This window comes from Gymnoscopelus microlampas (assembly GCF_963454915.1).
Source record: "Gymnoscopelus microlampas genome assembly, chromosome: 2".
Taxonomy (NCBI): Eukaryota; Metazoa; Chordata; class Actinopteri; order Myctophiformes; family Myctophidae; genus Gymnoscopelus; species Gymnoscopelus microlampas.
The window spans coordinates 28,614,865-28,638,613 of NC_139939.1; the positions used below are offsets into that span (position 1 = coordinate 28,614,865).

At 40.2% G+C, this 23,749-nt stretch overlaps 1 protein-coding gene across 1 annotated transcript in view; it reads right to left on the minus strand.

Annotated features, from left to right (window-relative positions):
- Nucleotides 1-4,671: 4,671 nt before the first annotated feature.
- ugt8 (UDP glycosyltransferase 8) overlaps nucleotides 4,672-23,749 on the minus strand; it is a 28,341-nt gene continuing 9,263 nt past the window's right edge. The window contains exons 3-6 of the mRNA XM_084046603.1: nucleotides 22,277-22,419; nucleotides 12,952-13,028; nucleotides 11,656-11,875; nucleotides 4,672-9,670 (exon numbers count right to left, since the gene is read on the minus strand). Coding sequence (XP_083902729.1) covers nucleotides 9,289-9,670; nucleotides 11,656-11,875; nucleotides 12,952-13,028; nucleotides 22,277-22,419 — 822 coding nt within the window. The 3' untranslated portion in view covers nucleotides 4,672-9,288. The remainder of the gene's footprint in view (nucleotides 9,671-11,655; nucleotides 11,876-12,951; nucleotides 13,029-22,276; nucleotides 22,420-23,749) is intronic.

A 23,749-nucleotide genomic window follows, 5' to 3' on the forward strand; every position in this document is an offset into this window, starting at 1 on the left:
GTGGAGGTACTAATGGACCTTTTTCTTCATCACTAATCTGCCCCCCACACCCTGATACAGCCCAGCAACAGTCTCAGCAGCAGAGTGACCATCCTGGTCATATTGAAAGGTTCACCATGTGTCTTCCTTAGATACTTCAATGACTTTGCTGATCAACTCTCAATGGACCCTTCGCTAAACCCCACCCCAAAAGCGGTTGTCCAATGCCAGTTTATCAACCGTTGTTAGCCTGGCACACAGGTCTGGCAAACTTTCGTCACCTGCCATAGCTGTCAATGTTATTTCACCCGCACAATCATTTGCAACATAATAGCAAGAACAGGAATACCACGATAACACAATGGCGACTATGAACCAGCAACAGATTCCACTTACCCACAACTGGAAGGTTATTTTCCCAAGCTGAAATCTGCGCTTAAACTGGAAGGCTATGGCTGTGCCTGTGTTGTTGAACACAGCTTAACGTTGGGAAAGTTACACGACTCACTCGCCCAGGTGGTGTCAATGATACTAATCACCATAATCATAACAATTCAGAATCCCAGCGCTGCCTGTTTCGAATTCCGCACGTTAAAGTATATTCATTCATTTGTTTGTCTATTTATTAACTGCTACTGTAGTCTTACCCTGCGGTACATGAAAACTCCTGTTACAGTCATGGATCAACTTCAACCTGGTGTTTGCACTTTCTCCATTTAAGGTCCGTACATCTATATAAACGTTCAGATTTCAAAATATAAATTGCTTATGCTATTAAAATTATGCACGGGACTCTCAAAAGTACCCGTATATTCTGTGTTGTTCAATAAAAAGCATTTTAATCCGATCGGTGGCCATTTTCTCATAGTTATAATGTATTAGAGTGCAATACACCTACAACCGATAGGGTCGCTTAGTTGAACGCATATGGAGAAAATGGCCACCGATCAGATTAAAATGTTTTTTATTGAACAATACGGACGATACGGCAACCTTTGAGAACCCGTACATAAATTTAACATCCGTGGCCATGGGATAAGCACTTTATATTTGAAATATGAACGTTTCTGTAGATGTACGGGCCGTAAATGGAGAAAGTGCAAACACCAGGTTGAAGTTCATCCATGACGGTCGAGACAGTCGACCGTAGTGTATCCATGGCTATTACTCCCTCTAACATTTCCCGTGTTTTTAGTTTATTGAAATAATGTCATGCACATTTGTCCAGTGCATAGCCTACTGCAGGCCTTGTTGACTAGATTTAGAAGAGATTTTGAAGCTCTTGCTGCTGAAATGATCGATTATTTTTAAGGGGAAAAGCCGTCATTTAACATGCAAGTCAATGGGTGAGAAGCAAAGTTTGCCAGGCCTGGGTGTGAGTGACTAACTCCGCACCACCAGTCACAGAGTGAAGTGGGTGGGGCTTAGCGAAGGGTCCATTATCTACACTGACTTTGACCACCTGTGAGAGGGCGCTGTTGAGCAGTTAGGACATGATTCTCAGTAGCTCATGCAGTTTTTATATCAAAATTAAATTTAAAATTAAACCAGCTTTGTGTAATACACTTGGTGGAATTCTGTGTGGGATGCTTTGTATATAGTTAATTAATTAAACCAAAAATGCAGACAGGATTAATCCCAAAACAGTTATAAGCGACGGAAAAGGCCCAAAAGCCTTTGATGCGGTGTCAGGATTTTAGCAATGACTTTAGCAATGCTGTGGTGGTCAAAACCTTCTGGCAGTCCACACTCCAGACAAGGTCATCGCTAAAGTCCTCAAAGGCCATGCTGCAGTCAATGTGTTCCCTAGGGGCCTCGGGCATGATGGAGGTGATGGATCCTAAGGAAAACCTCCATAGTGTGTTCTGACCACTATAACATCCCTGAAGTCTGAGCTGAAATGCATTCCAAGTTATCTCGGCAAGACAGCAATTTGTAACAGGATTGACAAACATAATTGCTGGTGTAACAGACACGCTGAGAAGAGAGACAGAGACACCGAAAGTGGAAAATGACTCTGCTATATGGCTAGCTGTTTGCCTGAACTAAAGGTCAAAATGTAAAGATAAAGAGCCTGGAAGAAACAACAAAGACCAAAAGACAAAGACCTCAGATTCTTGGAAACCTTGGTGTCCACTTACGGCCAAGTGGAACAACTTTCAGACAAGCACTTAGACCTGGAGGGACATTTAGAGAGACAATCTAAGAATCATTGTGGTGAAAGAGAGGAATGAGCATGGGCAGAAAACCAGGGACTGTTGCAAAGTCGCTGAAGGAAGTACTACAACTAGATGAGAAGAATCCGATGAAAGACAGAGCCCATAGAGCGATCTGAAGGTGCCCGGTAGTTAATGAGCCACTGTGACATTTGATTCTGAACGAGTGGCAGATCCAGAACGTTTTTATTGGTTAGGCCTGGAAAAGTAATTCTAGGCCCATCCTGGTATTACGGTAGGTAAGGACCTTTGTGTCGTAATAGGTTAGTGTCGGAGACAGACATACACCTAATCACAAAAGGAGAATCTCTGCAGGTGACAGTCTCAGGCAACAATTAAACATGCAGGATGTAGTGAGTAAATAGATGTGTGTATTACGTCTGTCTGTCGGCCTAAGTTGATCAAGCAAATACACACACAGCTGCAAGGTCAGGAAAGCTGTAACACTGGGAAGGCCGTGGTTCAGTCTGGTAAGGCCTTAGCCTACCCCGGCCTACTGTACCATAGATCCGCCCCTGTTCTGAAGATACATCATGGCCAAGCTATTGAGGAGATACTGCATAATGTGGTCTTTTTTGTTTTTAAATGCATTGTTATGCCTCATGTAAACACCTTGGATATTGCCTTTGTGTATGAAATAAAATGACAATGTGAGTAGGGGGGTCTATCATCCCACACAATGAAGCCACTTAGTCCAAACACTAAGTGCTTAATTGTCCCCTCATCATGATCCTTTGAGGTATAGGGGAGCCAGGTAGATAATGGGCACTTACACTGTTTGAGGAGGGTGGGGTATTTGAGAATGAATGGCTGTGAATGATGCCCACTGTGCTTTCTGCCATATCAGATTCCCCATGAGCAAAGGCTGGACTTCCTTATTCTTCTCTACCCCCCCCTCCCCAAAAATGTATCTTGACCCGCCTCTGTTAGTCTGCTCCTGCCTCAGTCAACTGCTTGGCTTGGTCACCAGTGACAACAAAAGAAAACAACTGAAAGAACGTACATTAGACATACCTGAAAGTACATTTGACTGTGGCTGCATGCGATACTGTGTGTGTGTGTGTGTGTGTGTGTGTGTGTGTGTGTGTGTGTGTGTGTGTGTGTGTGTGTGTGTGTGTGTGTGTGTGTGTGTGCGTGCGTGTGTTTTTGCTATCGGCAGGTGAGCAGTATGAATAATTAACAGGGCCGCGAGGCGGGGTGCAGGTTGGGTGTTTTATTACAGAGTCTTCACTCAGCACGGGCATACAACATTAGAGAACCCTATCCAACAGGTACAGGCCAAGTTCCTGAGTGGGTGCGTGTGTGTGTGTGTGTGTGTGTGTGTGTGTGTGTGTGTGTGTGTGTGTGTGTGTGGGTGTGGGCCACTTTAGATTATTCCACCATCTGATACCTGCCAAGCCTCTCAGCAGCTCAGTAACAATTCCACTCAGATAAGCTATACATCCCCTACCAAACGCAGCCTAGGTAACAGCTAGGTAGCATGGCTAGCTGTCCTTTATATTATTCATGTCCAATATTTGAAAAACTAAACTAACAAAATAACCCCTAAGACCCTAAGATGCATTCAGCATGCCATGAGACAGAGATGCATAGTATTAAAAACGTCCAACAGAGATACGTGGCTGTATCTTATTTCTGTACAAAAAACAAATGGCATAAAAAATAAGAACAAATAAGAAACGCAGAAACAAATTAAATTGACACTAGCATATCTGTGGATTGATGGAAGCATGCACCTTTCAGGCACTAGAGGCAGAGTGAGATGAAGTACTACAGGCTGTGAGGCAGCTGTATCATTTCATCTCATTCTTTTTGTATTTCCAGTGGGTGCTTCTGACTTTCTCTCCACTGTTCCACCTCATGAAACGTTTTTTTGGGATGACTGCGCTGACCGGTGGGGTGCACGATGATGCCACTTTTACTGACCTCAACTGATCAGGTCACCAGAACACCACCTCGCCTCCAGGAATACCAGGAACAGACAGAATGCTGTTATACACCAAACAACAAAAATATAACACTCTATGTACAGTGGATGTTTGCAAATCCATCGTATTGTACAACTTTTGTTCAAATTATTTGGACTTTTCAGTGTGACTATGTATCTATGCAAATAACTAATTTCTATCACAGTGGAATGGACATTAAATCATTTGCAATCAAGTATGAAATAAATACAGAAACAAAGAATAAGTCTAGAATGCAAAAAGTATGGAAAAAACATTTCCCAATCAACTACAGTATGCATCACAATATTCTCTTTGGTGAAACAGTGGATACTTTCTACACTGTTAAACGACCTAACTGTTATGTATTGCAATTTATGTGAATTGTGATCAATTCCATCAACACCTGTGAATGAGCAGTTAACAGTGGGAGCTGTCAAAACCGAGTTAAATATCTCAATACATGACAAATATAGGTAAAAGAAATACCCAATGCAAATATGCAAACAAAATATGTAATGTTTATTTAGCATTAGTAGTTTTGTTTGTTTACATAATTGTATTTACAACATGGACACACATGACGGGACAATTGAGGCCATTTTTACTTTTTTAACAAAAGTATAATTATGAAAGAAAAAGGAGCACTTCTGCAGTCGCAGCTATACCTGGTGTTATTTATGAGAGCAGAAAGACATAAAAGCGATAAAGAGACAGTAATGGAGAGAATAGAGAAGCTACAATATAGAAAGAGGACAGGACAGGGCCAATGCTAGAGTAAAAGTCAGCATTTTGTCATTTTATAATGCATTTCCCCCCCTCTTTTCTGTTATCAAGTATCAAGAAAAGCTTCTTAAATAAATTAAAAATATTTAGAAGAAGGCCTTTCAGGTTGATGCTCAAACACACATACTGTACATGATGAGATGAGATATATGAGACAAGAAAACAGCAATACATAAAGAAGATGCGGCTAGGCTACCATGCGAACTACACTACATGTTAATACTGAAATCATAAAAAAAACAAAGTCCTTTATTCACAAAGTTTGTTTTACTTTTTCCTTTCTCGCCATTCCCTGGTCATAGCTTGTGTGTCGCCTGCAGCCCGTTACCATAAAGAAGAGTTGAAGTTTTTGGTGATAATGACGATGATGAAAATGATGTTGATGTCGAAGATGATGATGATGATGATGTTGATTAAGATTCAAGTACATAGTCTCAGTTCATGGTAGGGCTAGGTTCGGAAGACTCACATTCAGCTCACAGAGAAAAAAGGAACACAGAGATATTTTTGTTGATCTTTTCATGCATGTTTCATAAGAGAAGCTTCAACTTTTCCTTGTTGGTTTGTGGGTTGGTTGGTTTTAAGTTCTACTCTGATTGGTTAAAACAAAGCATAAAACAAAGCATTTACTTTACATTTGTATTTCTCTCTCATATGGATTTTTAGTAACAGTGGACAGTTTCTTTGCTTGGACATCAGCAATATGCGGCTGCCAATTTAAAGTCTTATCTCACTGAATAGGCGCACAGACATCATGACAAAGAACAATGGAAGATAACATCGGCAAAAAGGATTATAAACCTTTTTTTTTTTTTTAAATCAACTATGGACATAGGAATTAGGAACATAGAATGAATGCACCGTGGTTGTCTGCACTACTGTACCTTCCTCTGGTCCAGTCTCCATCTTAACCCATTAAAACCGGGAACGCATCTGTGTAAGCACTTAAACCATTACTTTATATTTTGGCTATTAAAAAATAGCAGATATACAAGCTCATAGCGCGGCACCGAGTGCCTTGTAGATCTGCTATTTTTAATAAAATCGTGAACATTTGTGGAAATCTTTGAACATATATATTTTTAAAGCAAAAATGGTTAATTCAAATCTTTGCTTCTGGGGGTCCCTGGAACAAAACCTTTTCAGACGGGGTCGGTGGCCAAATACTTGACATGAAAAAGTTTGAGAACCACTGATATAGCAACATACAGCAGGTGTTTCAGAAAACGGTTAGGATTTAGAAGACATTTTGTAGAATCGGAACCTCAGGCCTTAATGGGTTAACAACGTTCCCTCTATTGAGGAATGACGGGCAGGACCCTGATTTCCTTACACACTGATTCTCATACCAGCACACACTGTATCATTGCCCATAATTCACACGGCGGGCGAGAAACCCCAGTGTGGATATGGTCAATAGTGGAGTTGAGGAAAGGTGGAGGAAAAAATAGAAAACTACTAAAAGGCTACTTCAGTCTTGCTGAATATCCTTTATCTAAACATAACATGCTGATACTGCCATTACATGACTGCTTGGAATGCTTTTAATAATTATTAGCGCACGCCCAAAAGGTTGTCGATTTTGACAACTCCCTGGCATTCCGGCCTAAAATCTGCTCAATGATCTAGCACACACACAAGTCCACACACATGCACACCAGTAATCAAGCTTTCAATACACGTAAATATTTCCTTTAAAAAAAAGGTGATATTATGCAGAAACTGCACCACTCACATTCAAAACTAATACAACTATACACTGTAGGCCTGCTTAGTGTGTATAGTGTAAAAGAAAACTTTTACGGTTTGCTTCCTTGACAAGTTTACCTGGGACTGAGAAACTAAAAGGGTTTCTGAATGAAGGTCAAGTTCTGTGACCACTCCCTATGACCGGTGTGCTCCTCGTCTTCTACTGTCTTTATGGACAACTATTCCTATCAAATACGAACGAGAACATAAATCATACTGGAGGGATGCACGTTGTCAAAGCAGTGCACCAGAGATGTGGCAATAAATCTTTCAATCGATACTTATATGACGGATAAGTATATAAGGGAGGCACGATCCACATTGGGGGGAATTCACAAGGCAATCGGTGATAAATCAATAATATTATTAAGTCTCATCCCTGATGAAGTGGGCCCTGGTCAACCTGCAGTATCTGCGGTTGTTAACCCATTCACTCCGGGAACGCATCTCTGTCATTTTAGATTTCTTTGGCTATTCAAAAATAGCAGATAATATACAAGCTCATAGTGAGGCACTCGTTGCCACGGTATGAGCTTGTAGATCTGCAATTCTTTTTTAAATCATGAAAATGTGTGCAAATCTTGTGAATACATATTTTCAAAGCAAACATTTCTAAAATATTTTGTTCCAGGGACCCCCCCAGTAGCAAAGATTTGAGTTACAAATGTTCACTTTAAAAATATATACATTCAAAGATTTGCACACATTTTCTTCCCCTTCCAAAATAGCAGATATACAAGCTCATAGCACGGCACTTGGTGCTGCGCTATGAGCTTGTAGATCTGCTATTTTTGAATAGCCAAAGAAATCTAAAGTGACACAGATGCGTTCCCGGATTAAATGGGTTAATGGAATGCCACTCCCCTTGAATATCAACAATATCACCCTTTTCACACTGCCACTACTAAACCCAACAGAGCTGGTCCCAAGTTGACCTCTGCTGCTGAAAAGGGAAGTTCCCAGATCCACCAGGGTTCAGGCAATGTGAAATGGGAGAAGTTCATATTATTATTTTTTTGAGTTGGGGCTTAATCTGAGTGCTGAGGAGTTTGAAAGCACACAGAACTGTGCAACACTAACTGGAGGTTAACCGATACCGATATCTTAGAGAACAGAAGATATTAGCCGATATAGTTGGCGATATAGAGCTGATAAGCTACATATGTACTGATATATATAGGCGGAAAAAAATCAGCACTATGCAACTTGTCTTTAAAACACTATAGTGCTACTTTTGACAGACAGTGTCATAGTCAATAGTCAATAGTGCTGACCGAGAATCTGACTGTATCTAACTGTATCCCTAGTTACAGTATATAGGATATACAATTGGGGCATTACTGTAAGCTCTCTAACGGAATTTTGGGGAAAACATGGATGGAGCGGAACACGTTTTAAACCACTCTTACCATTTAAAAGCTTTTACTCATTTAAAAACAGAAATAAAATAGTTTTAAACAAATATTGAAATTACACTGGAATTACACACATCTTTATCAACATCTTTATCAACAAATTAAGACGTGTCGGAAGCAGCAGATTATTGATTCTACAGGTAGCGATAGAAGTATAGTATATTGTATCAGGAGTGAACAAAAATAGACAAATCTGTCATATTGAAGCCTTTACAACCGATTCTGATATTGTATGAAATGTATGAAAGTATCAGTCAATTGGATATATAACGGTCTACCTCTATACGTTATATTTATGCATTATTACGTATATTATTGACAGAATAACATAATATAGGGGTGTTATTTGTTTAAAAAAGGGAGTGTGTGTGTAATAATTAAATCACAATACCGGTAAATGAAATAATAAATTAAGAATAAGCCATGCTAAATTGTCCATCATTAAAATACCTTTGTACAGTAATAAATAGACTTGTCCTCTATTTACAGATTACCAGGCACTTTGGTGAAGGAGTGCCATTACTTGTCATTAAAAACATTAGCTTCTAAATTAAATATTCTTTAACATTATGTGCTTATTTTGTTCAAGGAAAACGGATTGGCATTCAGAGTTTCCCCTCATCACCATCCCTCCATTCCAGAGAGGAAGACAGGAGAGAGAATGAGAGAGAGAATAAGAGACAGAGAGAAAGAGAGAGAGAGAGAAAGAGAGAGAGAGAAGAAGAAGCACATGTGAAATCAATGTTTTCTAATGCGTTTTTCCTGCTTGCATTTTTTTTTTTTTTTTTTTTTACTTTCAAAATAGTTTTGGTGTCCTTGTTGTAACTGCTTCTGTTAGATGTTGTTGCATTTCATTAAAACTCCCCTCGGCACACATACACACTTGCAAACACACACACAGGTTCTGAGCACGCAATCCCGTAAAGCCTAATTTATGCTTTGTTGCTTCCCAAGCAATAAACGCAACACCATAGTGCAACAACACATTAATTAGGCTTTAATTCTGACCCCCCATGATGCATTGTGTTTCCTCATCCAGCCTCTGGTTTGCTGTTGCTAGCAGTTGCCTGTAGACGTAACCTAGGATCAGCCTTTTCCTTCATCGTGATGAGTTATATCCTTTATCAAAACACTAAACTGAACCTAGATCAGAGTCTAAAAGGACAACATCCTCCTCCTTCCCGGCCATTTTTACACTTAATTCGTCTTCTTCTCTTTTACCAAGGAGCCGTTGCGGTTGTGCTTTCCATTGGCCAGGCTGTCACTATGGCAATGTCCATTGGCCATGTTATCGTCATCCCTGGCGACCTCGCCCGCTCGCCTCTGGCTCCCGACCTTTGACCTCAACAACCGTCCTATCCGGTAGAGGGTAAAGACTACCAGAGCTAAGGCTGCGCCCACAGTGACAACCACGTCCACCAGGAAGTACTGGTGGGTGGACACCTCATAGACCGAGGAGCGCAAGTGGTCGGCACCTTGGTGACGGAGGATGTAGCTGATCCAGTAGACAGCTCTGGTCACTGGGTGGCCTGGCTGGTCCTTGTGAATGGTCGACAGGACGTGTGCTCGCTGGCGGTACCTAGGAACACGAATAAGAGGCAAGGGTCAATCTACACAGCTTGTTAACCTTGGTGCATGTACTGCATATGCGTTGGGACTGTGTACGACAATTTGTGTGTGTGTGTGTGTGTGTGTGTGTGTGTGTGTGTGTGTGTGTGTGTGTGTGTGTGTGTGTGTGTGTGTGTGTGTGTGTGTCCTGCGATATGTCCGTCCGCTGTCGGAATAGCAATGGGTGGACTTCCAGGACCATGAGACCAAGAAACTACAGAGAGCGCTTTAACACCAAGCAGCAGTGCAATACTAAAAACTTTGTTTCCTCTGGTGATCCAGCCAATGGCATACCCACGGACTGGTTGTTGGAGGGTTTCAACAATTTGGGATGCCCAAAGACTGGCGGGAAGGCTGTTTAGTTTAGTTTATTTTGATCCACATCAACAATTTCACCAAACGTACCACACTATAATCCAACAGTTCATGCTGATTGATCAAAAAGGCATAGGCTGAAGCTCAAAGCTTATTTGTGCCTATCCTTCCTACATGTTTTTTTTTTTACTTATTTACATAATTTATAAAGTTCATATTTTCTGAACACTCAAATTCTTCGTAATTACAGTCAAGATGTTACATTGATCATTGTAATCAAACACTCAAAAATATACAATACACCCATGTCTTCGTTCTTATACACATATATATGCCTGAATGCGAGCATATACTGATATACGCCCATTCAAATCTCATACCGTCGTTATACACATATATATATCTGAATGCGAGCATATACTAATATACACCCATTCAGATATCATACTGTTATACACATATATATATACCCGAATGCGAGCATATACTGATATACCCCCATTCAAATATCATAATTATCATATCTATATTTCTCCAACAGACTCTGCTTATACTGTTTTTTAAATTGTATTATATTTTTACATTGTTGAACCACCTCCGGTAAACCATTCCATAGCTTCACTCCACTGACAGATATGCACATGCTCTTAAGAGTGGTGCGAGCACCAAGATTTCTAAAGTTCAATTCCCTTCTCAAATTATACCTCCCCTCTCTATCCTTAAACAATTTCTGTATATTTCCTGGTAATATTCTGTTCCTTGCCTTATAAATAATTTGTGCAGTTTTAAATTTAACTATTTGTGGCTGGCAAAGTATTGTGCTGTCTCTGCTGCCAATAAAATCCTTTGCTGCCACATCCCTAGGTACACATTCACATTCTAGCAATATTCAAGAATGAATAAACACACACACATGCACGCACACACGCAAGCACAAACACACACCTTATTACTCCTTCAAACTTTTAACAGGCTTTCCATACACACTATGTGGCGGAGCCGCCACTACTTGGAGTGCTGAGTGACATACGTGTTGTATCATGAGGACATATCCATGAGTTTGTGATTGTAACCTTTACTGCACCTAAAATATTTGTGTCCCTGTATGCTTTCCCTGTGTGTGGACATAAATAAATTGTTAAACTGTGTGTGTGTGTGTAGTGGTATGGATGTTGCTTGCTTTTTTAACATCAAAACATTACACGCATCCATTGTAATTGCCAGCATTTATGTATTTGATGCAAACAATGGTTAGACAACTTTAATCACTTTAACCCTGGTGTCCCTATTTCGGGGAAACTCCAGCATGTGATGCCACAAGTAGTCACTAGATGGCACTGATATCCAAAACAGAACCAACTCGGAGCAATAGCAAGTGGGACAGTGCATAACAATGCACATTGTGGCTGAATCTCACACAAGAGTGTGAATCTCTCCAATTCTATAGACGTGTACGTGTGTGTGTGTGTGTGTGTGTGTGTACGTGTGTGTGTGTGTGTGTGTGTGTGTGTGTGTGTGTGTGTGTGTGTGTGTGTGTGTGTGTGTGTGTGTGTGTGTGTGTGTGTGTGTGTGTGTGTGTGTGTGTGTGTGTCTGTGGTTGTAAATGAAGGCCATGTTTTTGCCCAGGCCTTGAACTCCAACCTGCTCTCTTGGATGACGCTGGTCAAGGCGGTGTAGAGGTCTTCCTCGGTCATGGTCTTCCAGTGCAGCATGATGCCCATGCCCTTAGCAGCCACACGGGTCATTGTGTCATAATGGTCTCCGAAAAGGGGCACACCCACCACTGGCACCCCGTGGTACATGGCCTCATAGATGCTGTTCAGGCCACCGTGGCTTAGGAAGGCCCGGGTGTTGGCGTGGCCTGTATGGTAAGAATTGCAGGGCAACAGATCAGAAACGTTCTTTTTTACTGTTGTTTTATTATTATTATTATTATTATTATTATTACGTATGCTGCTGAATTGTCTGAAGGAAGCAAAACAAAAATAAGTTTTACTCTTATGTACCTTCAATATAAGTTATTTCAATTAAAAAACATTGTAACACATGTGAAGCACATTTCTTCAGCTTCAGACTTTCAGACCAATTCTGCACTTAACATACTTCCTATTAGTCATTATTAACAAACCTGTACATGTATGTACATGCTGAAAAGCCAAACACAGTATGTGGGGCAAACAACAGTATGTGTATAATTTACAATATAGGCATTGAGCAGACGCTCTTATCAGAGTAAATGGCATGACCCTTAGTGAACAAATGACAGGATACAACCATTTAGTGCTACAAAGTAGCTTGGAATAACATAGTTAGCTCCACAGCTTAACCCATTTAGACCTGAGGCCGATTCTAAAAACAACTTCTAATCTAAATCCTGACCTAAGTTTTATATACTGTACATAGCAACGGGGAACCCGTCCTGAAAGGTATATACTGTAGTTACAAATAGGGGGTTCCCGCCCAAAACGTGTTAAGCCCCATTTATACTTCACCATATGACGGAGTCGGACGCCGAGAATAGCAGATCTGCAAGCTCACAGCGCGTCTCGAATGACACGCGCTGTGAGCTTGCATATCTGCTATTTTCCAGCATAGGACGTGTCGCACGGTGAAGTATAAACAAGGCTTTAGGAGCCTGTGTGTGTGTGTGTGTGTGTCTCAGTGTGTGTAGGTGTCTGTGAATCATTGACTCATTCAATAAGTGATGTATTACATGTTCTTGGTCACAGAAAATCCCTTCATCTACACAAAATGCCCAATGCATTCACTACTGCTGCTGTGATGTCAAATAGAACAAAGGAAAACACGTTAGTTCATCAGCTCAAGCCACAGCAGGTTGCTGGTGTTGTTGTTGTTTTGTTAGCTTACTGTAACAGTAACCGGTAAGCCACAGTATACAGATTAACGAGACAGCTATTGTCTTTTATCAGGACTTACCCAACAGGTCATTCTGAGGCATCCATTCAACAAGCTTGGTGTTATTGCCCAGGTTACTAGGCCGAACTCCAGAGAACCTACAAGAGAAAGAAGAGAAAAGAGAGAAGAGAGGGAGAGGGAGAGGGAGAGAGAGAGAGAGAGAGAGAGAGAGAGAGAGAGAGACCAGGGTTAAAAATTGATGATATTTCTGAATCAATGAAACTTTATTTATATAGAACAAGACAAGTCATACATCAGATGCAGCCAACACACACACACACACACACACACACACACACACACACACACACACACACACACACACACACACACACACACACACACACACACACACACACACACACACACACACACACACACACACACACACACAGCTGAATGTTGTATAAGTTGTAGTTGATGTATTGCTTTTTTTGTATTTTGGTAGAAATGATAGGAGAGCAGTAGCCTAGCCTACTGATCCATTTTCGTAGGTCGCGAGTGAATACCCTTTATTTTTTTGTTCCCTACATTTGGTCATTCATTATTATTATTTTAAAATATGTTCTAAAGATTTCCACAAAAAATCACACATTTTCATGACAAATTCAAACATTTTTCAAAAGGAATTTCATGTATAAAATAAAAAATATTAAAAAACAAATTAGTAGCACAGAAGTAGCAGATCTGCTAGCTCGTTGTGAGCTTGTGGATCAGCTATTTTCACTATTGGGTCCAGGGCAAATGTCTAATTCCTCTTTAGGGTCTTGAGCGTAAGCGTTTGGGAACCACTGGTCTAGCTAAGTAGTGATAAAAGCATGCACTAGACTCTCTCTATTGGCCTGGGAGAGAAACCAATTCAATCTGGCAATATCTTTTAAGTGATGAAAGGCAGATTTGATCACATTCCTGATGGGGGCATCAAAAATAAGAATTACATTTGAATCTATGATGACATCTAGGGTTTTAGCCTGGTGTCAGTGACTTCAATTTAATCAATCAACGAATCAACCACGTTTAAAGGACAACTTTGTTTTTTTACAACCACGGTTTATATTTTAGCTTGTAATTAAAGTAAATAAATGATGAGTGTAATTTTTTTTTCATTTACTGCTTTCTATAGTTTTAGCATTTTTTGCGATATTTTTTACAGTGGGCGGGGGCATTCTGTCCGGTGGCTAAATATGCCTTTTTTACACAATAAAAAAGGTCCGGCTGTCTGAGATGGCCAGATGTGAGTTATTGGGGGCTAGAAGAGCTCCTGTAAATAATAATAAAGAAAACGCTGGGTTAATGTGTTAAAAAAATACATATTTAGCCACCGGACAGAATGCCCCCGCCCACTGTGAAAACACTGTAAAAAAGATTGTGAAAATTGCTAAAACTATAGAAAGCAGTAAATTATTTTTTTTTAACACTCATCTTTTATTTACTTTAATTACAATCTAAAACATAAACATTGGTTGTAAAAAAACAAAGTTGTCCTTTAACCACATAAGCCACGTTGGCAGTCTCATTTCGGCAAAAATAGCTGAAATGAGAACCAAAATGTATCACATCGTGACATTTTATCGTGAGCTTTTAGTTCTGCAATTTTTACCTACAGTATAATGACATGCCCAAAAGAGGGACGCCAGGTTGAAAGTGATTGTAATAAAGCAGGTCAAAAAGTGTAACTGTGAAAGAGAGACGAGTCAAATTCAGCATCAAACTATACATCCTCCAAGTCAAACTTACAGAATAAAAAGACAAAGAGGAGCATACGCCTCAACCATGTAAAGATATCACAGGACAGCCGTACTTCCGGTCATTTGGAGCTCAACCCAAGCCTTTGTCTACTCTCAGCTCGCGTGCGTGTGCACACAGGCAAGAGATTTGATCACATTCCTGATGGGGGCATCAAAATAAGAATTACATTTGAATCTATGATGACATCTAGGGTTTTAGCCTGGTGTCAGTGACTTCAATTTAAAGGTCAGTTTCTCTCTCTGTGTGCCTCTGTTTTGTCCTGGTTCAGCTGAAGGAAGTTCTGAGCCATCCAAGCATTTGATTAATGTCTAGAATACACTTATAGAGGGCATCAATAGGACTTGTGTCATCAGGAGACAGAGCCATATAGAGTTGGGTGTCATCAGCATAAATGTGAAAATTGACTCAATGTCTCATGAGACATGGCATCCATTTTCAGATCCATAGCAAGTATCACCAACCATGATCATCATCATCGTCACAAAAATGGTAAATGGTGCATATATATAGTGCCTTTATACAACTTTATCCGCCTTTATACATCATCATCATCATTTCACCTTGTAAATCACCTTGTAGGATTTTCACTAGCTTACATATTACACTATAAACCTGTTAGCACCAGTAGTATGTGGTTGTAGAAGTAGCCTTGAGAACAAGCTGTTCCCGAGCCATGAGGCCAATAGGTCAGGAGACAATCTCCTATTTCCTTAGTGTGAGGCAGCTTGATGTACAAGTACACCCCCTGGACATGAATGACGCTAGTATGTAATTAGGTACTTACCCCCAATTCAACCTTGTTGCTGAATGCCAAGCAGGCCAGGGAGGCAATGGGTACAATGTGTATACAGTATGCCATACAATGTCATACTTTGGTATGACATTGACTACTCGACCGGGTATTGAACCCCGACCTCTCTAGCCACAAGGCCACTGAGCTGGTAGTCCCTAATATAGGATGCTGTTTTCATTGCTTTCAGTGACCTACTGACCAGCCATCAGAAAGGAAAGGAGAGATGTTGTGGTAAAACTAGCCGTTGTTAACACAGTGTTCAACATGAAAGTACTGTACCAAGCATATCTCTGGTCTGCTGCCTAAGCAAGAAGTAGAATGTGTCATTGTGTGCTCGTGATCTGGTACCAAAATCCAACAAGGATCATAGCCCTTTTAATTTCTCCAGGATGTTGTGAGTAAAAACAGACCACACACAAGAAAATAAATCTCATAGCCTAAATAGTGTCAGTACATATAGTGTAGTAGTGTGTTGATGCCAACAAATCCAGTGGTATTTGAACTCTGAACATGTAAAAATGTACCCGTGGTAGGATTCATTTCTATACTCTCAAGAGTTAAATCTATACAATGGATTTTGTTTAATATGTATGATGTTTTACATAGGTTACATAGGTACTTGAGAGTAACAGGTGTTTCCTAATCAAACCAGATCAAGGGGTAGGGGTACTACAGCACAGGGAGCTGAAGTACCTTACAGGAAATATAATCGAGGGGTAGATGAACACAGACATGAGCGAATCAACCACGTTTAACCACATAAGCCACGTTGGCAGTCTCATTTCGGCAAAAATAGCTGAAATGAGAACCGAAACGTATCACATCGTGAAATGTTGTGAGCTTTTAGTTCCGCAATTTTTACCTACAGTATAATGACATGCCCAAAAGAGGGACGCCAGGTTGAAAGTGATTGTAATAAAGCAGGTAAAAAAGTGTAACTGGGAAAGAGAGACGAATCAAATTACAGCATCAAACTACACATCCTCCAAGTCAAACTTACAGAACAAAAACACAAAGAGGAGCATAAGCCTCAACCATGTAAAGATATCACAGGACAGCCGTACTTCCGGTCATTTGGAGCTCAACCCAAGCCTTTGTCTACTCTCAGCTCGCGTGCGCGTGCAAGCGCGTACACACAGGCAAGAGAGAGAGGGAGACTCAAAGCTTTTTCCAGTGCAGGCGGCACACAATACATCTGTATGCATACATTACTTCCCCCATCCCTCTGTCCGTTTCTCCTCCTTTTAACTAAAAATCTCTTATCTCCCTTTCTCGTCAACAAAGCAACAATTCACTGTGTGTCCAATCAAAGCCAACATTGACTCACTGATAATCAATGACACAATTCTTTTCGCTTTAGTCTCTCTCGCTCTCTTTGGCCGTGCTCCAGACCTGCGAGAGCCAACCCCAGACGGAGCACACGGTTCAATTTGGGCAGCATCGGGTGAGAGCTGCAGGACTGTGGTTCAGTGGTGGAAAAAGTAATCAAATGTTTTACTTAAGTAAAAGTATCAATACTGCAATGTAGAAGTACTGTTAGTAAAAATCTGCAATTAAAAATGGACTTGAGTAAAAGTACAAAAGTATTGGTATCAAAATGTATTTAAAGTACCAAAAATAAAAGTACTAAAATGTTTAAGCTCACAACGCGTCGCATTGTGAGCTTGTAGATCGGCTATTTTCAAATAGCCTAGGTATAAAATAACGATACTGTGGTTAATGTATGTTTTATAATGTAATAATGTATATCTGTATATCAAGTAACTAGTAACTAAAGTTTTCAAATAATTGGAGTGGAGTAAAAGTACAATAATTGCCTCTGAGATGTAGTGGAGTAGAAGTAAAAGTTAAGTATAGACAATTGGAAATACTCCAGTAAAGTAAAGGTACCTCAAAATGATACTTAAGTACAGTACTTGAGTAAATGCACTTAGTTACTTTACACCACCACTGCTGTGGTTGCAGGGTTTAAAATTCTCACCTTATGCTCCCACTACACTCTCTGCCTGTATCTTCTCTCAATTTATCTGCCATATTTGCTGAAGGATCCAGATTGAGCATTCTGCAGACAGCCAAGGTGTAATTTAAGGACCAAGCTAAAGGAATGCTTTTGTTACCATTTGTTTACCTTGCCTTCTTCCTTCACTCATGGGTCACATACCTTCGCCTTATAGTGCCAATGATATAGCCAGATTAGGTGTAACCATAGCGTTAGTGCAAGGATAGTCTTGCAGTAGCCAGACGATAAGTGCTGAATCAACCATATGTTACTGCATTGCCCATTTCTTTCCTCAAATATCTTCAGAAACATTTTAGCGTACTGTTTAGCTTCAAAAAGAGATAGTTTGCAACGCAGCCATGTTTGTTTTACATTCCAAGAGACAGGATGATTGGAATTTTTGATGCAAAATGTAACTTTTTGGGGCATATTATATTATGTCCCCAAAATGACGTGGATATGCTCCAATTGCTGTGAAAAACACACCCTTCATCTCAGCTCGTCTTCAAAGGTCAAACATGACAATTTAAGGAACCCTTCACCCATTTCCAACCTCTCTATAATTGGACCTCACTAATATGCTCATTATGGCACCATTTATGTCCATTCAGTGTCACAGAGGAGGGCTGTGGACAGTTCAGAAACTTGCCTACCAGTGACATCATTGATAGGCAGGTTTGGTCATTTCAAACAAGATTTAAAATATTTTTATATTGGGGGGGGGGAGGGCGCAGGTTCGATTCCCGTGCTTGATGACCGATGGCCCGATGACTCTCTGTCTCTCTCCCAGTTTCCTGTCACTCTCTACCGTACTGTACTCTACTGTCCTATCCAAATAAAGGCAGAAAAGACCCAAAAATATCTTAAATATATACATATTTCTTATTAATGCATTCTATTTCAGCATGATAACTTTCCAGGAAGAGAAAGGCTGCTGTTTCTATTAGCTTAGACCGATGATGTCATTGGTAGGCAGGTTTCTCAACTGTCCATAGCCGTCTTATTATGAGCATTAGTGAGTACCAATTATAGGAAGATACGGTTGAAAATGGGTGACGTGCTCCTTTAAATAATATCTAACGTCTGGGTCACAACTATCACAAAGCGGTTAAGGATGTCCCCCAAAGATGAAAAGCATTAGAGCCCTGCCAATCAGAGGCATTCCTGACTTTTTCTCTGGCTAAACATGAACATGCTTCAGACCGTCAGTGGCTGGAACTGGAATTGATGATGTAACGTGGTGGGTCTGATCTCGTGAGTCTAGTGCAAAAAAACACTTTCACAACTTTGTATACTGTACACACACGCACGCGCACACGCACACACACGAGCACACATACGCGCACACACACACGCACACGAGGGATGGCTCAAAATACACCTTTCCAGTGATGACATCATTGCAAATGGTTTAGTCAGTATATTTGCACACCAAACAACTACACCCTACCAAACCAAACCGCCACAGAAAGACTGTGCACATGACACAAATATTGTTTGTATTATCTGATACGATAATACAAGTAAGAAGTATCTAACTCCAGAAAGAGGAATCCAGCAATATTATTGCCCCCAATTATGCTACAAACGAGAAATGAAGTTAGTTAAACACACTGAGATAAGAGTTAATGAATAACAGATCAATGGAAACAGACAGTGCAAGGGATTCTCAAAAGGGATGGAGAAAGACAATGGTCTCTCTCCGTCTTTTAATGTATTTCTTTAACCTCTGCTATGTTTTTACATGGTCAGGTTATATAGTGAATGCTTATAGGAGTCTTTTTCTTTTTTTTTTGTCGCATTCCCAATTCAATAATTTGATGACCGGGTCATCGGTCAATAGGAGACTCAAAAGGATACTTTTTGAGTCCCCTACCGGAACCGCTGCCAGTCATCAAATTATTGGCTTAGGAATGTGACAAATAAAAAAAATATCCATGAATTCACGTCTCCATGGGGTGTGTAATCCATAGAATAAAAGTAATTTTGGGGGTGAACTATCCCTTTAACCACTATGAATCTCATAGTAAATTATTATTTATATGATATAGTAAAATTGGCTTATGGGTGGACATTGGACGTCACAAACATAACATGTGTGGGTGGACGTTGGGCGTCACAAACATAACATGCATGGGTGGCCGACCGTTGGACGCAACAAACATAAAATAGCAATTTACAAGCTCACAAGCTTGTAGATCGGCTATTTTGGGCAAATGTTCCACACAAAAATGTAAACTGAAACTCACATCCACACACTATGTACATCCAGAACACATTGACTCATGCAAAGTTGCAAACTTAAACAAGGTATTAGAGACACAGACACACGCACACATACTGAGACACATAATGCAGAACAGAGCTTCAGTTCCTCTGTCAGAGACTGTACGTACTGTACGTGTCTGAGGGCTGAAGCAATGACCCACAAACACCTGCAGTCGGAACATTCTAGCTCATAGTGACACCCAACAAATACAAAGGTGCATGGGTGAGTAGGTTTTAAAGTCAACGTTTATTTTTAGGGAAGTGTTAGGCTTACAGCTATTTGTTCTGGGCTCCATATAAAAACAGTTATACAGTGTGGTAGACTGTCTGTCCCTAATTACAGCAATAAAATGGCAGAAGTTTAGAAACATTATACAGGAACAGAACTACAACCCTAAATTTTGAAAACATCCAATCTACAAACTCGCAACGTGTCACTTTGCGTTGCATTGCGAGTGTAAAGCTGCTAATTTTGACAAATTTATAAACACTTTTCAAAACATTTGCCTATGACGACATGCCCAAAAGAGGGATGTCAGGGTTAAAGTAGTTAAAGGAGCAACTTCACGCATTTTCAACCATATCTTCATATAATTGGTCCTCACTAATGCTCATTATAAGATGGCACAGTTTCTGTCTACTCACTCTGCATCTCATTGGTAGGCTATGGGCAGTTGAGAAATCTGCTTACCAATGACATCATTGATGGGGATTACAAGCTAACAGAAACAACAGGCTTTCTCTTCCTGTAAAGTTAGAAGGCTGAAATACAATTTAGGCATTTAGCAGACGCTCTTATTCAGAGTGACTTACAGTAAGCACTGTAAACGTACATCAAATGCAGAGAGACAGTGTAGTAGTGCCTGGAAACACACAACACCTTCATGAGTATCCGGTTCAAAACTGCTGCTGAGCCAATCAAATGAAGCTATGAGAAACTGACCAGGAACATGTTTATGCACCTTCTGGAAAAGGGAACTATGCACAGCGTCTGCTGCAAAAATGGACATATAATCGTCAAGTGAAATGTAATGATCTTGACAACCCTACAGATGTGACATTGGCAGGGATGATTTGTGGCATTGCATCAACCAAAAAAAAACATCGGGAAATCCAATCAGGAAAGAGTACTCATTTATCAGCTTAAATGTTATAGTGTTCCAGTTCCAAATCCAATATTGTTTGCTCATTTCTTTGAGTCATCACTTTCAATTTCACTTGTTTAATCTGTATCCTGAATGAGCTCCCTCTCCTGATTAGTTAAAATTGGTATCCCGACCTGGAAATGCATTTTCTGTTAGTTATTCTCATTCTGTGTCAATGAGTACTATCAGAATATGGAGCTATTTAACACTTATTTTAACACAAAAATATCACTTACCCTACCTTTAATACTTAAAGAAATATTGAGTAGTAGTTAGTGTAGTATTTTGCAAGAGTAGCTATAGACAGATACACGGATACCGGCAAAAACATGTCATCCGCCCCAGTTTCCGGCCTGGCAGAGATAACTACAGTGGAGAAGGACAGGCATATAAGCCTTTAGACTAGTGTTTTGACAATAAAACAGACTAATTCCCAAATGCTTAACATTAAAATCTCTTGGACTAGATTAATTGAAAGTACAATGCAATCACTATTACTACGTTCAAGCTGGAGATCACACTGTCCACAGATGAGGAGACCGATGTAAGGTCAAAAGGTGCATGCCAAATGTGAAGCTGGACAATAAAAGCTAATCTCTTTAAAGTTCATGTGGGGTGACTGTGCATGAAAACTTTGACCACTGAGAGGCAGATTACAGAACCAAATGCACTGCCTTTCTGTTAGGATGGATTAGGGTCAGTGAGTTGAAGCACAACTGCTTCTTGGGGGTCATTGAAATGAAAAACTTTGAGAATCCCCGTGTTAAATTGTAGAATCTCATTAAAATAAAAAATACGACATAATGTAAACATGAACTGTGCAAACATGGCTTTGTTTAAAATATATTTTGCGTTTTTTTATTAAATAACATCTAAATGTTAACATTGAATTTTAACACTAGAGGTTACGGCAAGGGAGAAGACAAAGTAATGTCCACTCCAGCTTCTTAAAGCATTTTTTTTTAGTTTGTAGGGTACCTGGATTGTCATTCTACGCTGTGCTCAGGCCAGGGTAATCATGTATTTCATTCTACTCCCTCTTCTATCCTCTTCTTCAGTCACTCCATTATGCGACGCAAACGTCGAAGCGAGTGTTTGTTTTGGTACAGCGTCGCTGGTGCACGTTGGACAAAACTTGGACTAACGTTAACGCAGAACGGCATTTGTGTGTGTGTGTGTGTGTGTGTGTGTGTGTGTGTGTGTGTGTGTGTGTGTGTGTGTGTGTGTGTGTGTGTGTGTGTGTGTGTGGGCAACAAAATACTCAAACCAGGCAACAAATCTATGTTGCTAGATAGATTTGTTCTGCGCAGCACATTCCGGGCGTTACAGGGAACGTTGTCTGTGACAGTGATGCCTAAGTATGAACGAGTGACAGTGATGAGTGTACTGTACCTCCAGACCACACGCTGGGGGAGTCTGGCCAAGGCTCCAGCCAGTTTGTGAGCGATGTCATGGGACAGGTACTTGACCCCAGCTCCAAATGACACGACTACGAACCCATCCTCCGCTGTGTCATTGACCCAGGTCTCAAATTCCTGTTGGAATGGAGAGAAAGAGATATGTTTCAAGCTTTTCAAACAAATTACAGCAAACTTTGACCCTGCTGAAGGCATCCGACCAAAATTTGCCTCAATGTCATCAGCATTTTCCCTTTGGCTTCATTCATGCAAACAAAACAAAGCCAACATGTAAAAACTTAGTAATAATTTTTGGGAAACCTTTAAACCGTATATGTGACTAACCGGAGCCACCCAGGGGTCTATACTAGCCTAGGCCCCCTCCTTTCCCCCCCTCAAATGTCTTTGCCCGGAAATAGCCTATCTACAAGCTCAGAATGTGTCGCTACGCTAGTGAGCTATGTGAGCTTATAGATCTGCTATTTTCGTGGAATGTTGGCACCAGAATAGAGATGCGAGGGGTCATGTCAGAAAAGTTCCATATGCACTGAAGAACTGACCCAATATGAGCAGAAAGAGACTTAAAGGTAGGGTAAGTGATTTAGTTTGGTTAAAATAAGTGTTAAATAGCTCTATATTATGATAGCACTCATTGCTATAGAGTGTTTGTTCAGTAAAAGGAGTCTCCCATGTCTCTTCAGCTCTCTATAAAACAGAAAATGCATTTTCAGTGCTATCTCCTGATTGGCTCCTGAAAATGTACTATATTCTGTTTAGTAAAGAGCAGGAGAGACCCCTGTGACCGAACAAACGCTCTGTAGCAAGGATTACTATCAGAATATAGAACTTTAACCTTTTAACAAAAAAATTATAATACAAAAAAATATCACCTACCCTACCTTTAATTAAAAAAACTCCATCCTTTCCTATAATGAAAAAGTTGAATATTATATTATAATATTATAGTAATCACCCCATCACATGACATGTTCATGTGAACCTGTGGTTGTCATGGTTTGTAAATCAGCTTTATAGCCAGGCAACATTATCAAAGTTTATAGCCAGTATTAAAGACCATTGGCATAGGCTTATCTCTGTCTCTCTGCAATGATTCATCACAGACCATAAATAATACAAATGTTGGATAAACATGAGAATGTACAGCTCTTAACCAAACAGTGTCTTTCAAAAACTAATGGGCGGCTGACATGTTGCACAACCGCGTAAAGCACTTATCAAGTATATTTGGTATTTTATTATTAGAGAAAATGAATAAATCATTGCATAAACATTTTACATCTGTAGAGTGATAGGAGTAAACTATGAGGCAATTTTAAAGGTAATAATCTGTAAGTTGACTAACAAAAACAGCAACTGACAGCTGTCAATGCAACCATGCTGTGAGGTTATAAGAGGTCATTTCCAATTCAAAGCAACTGCCCTCATATACATTCATAATCAGCATATT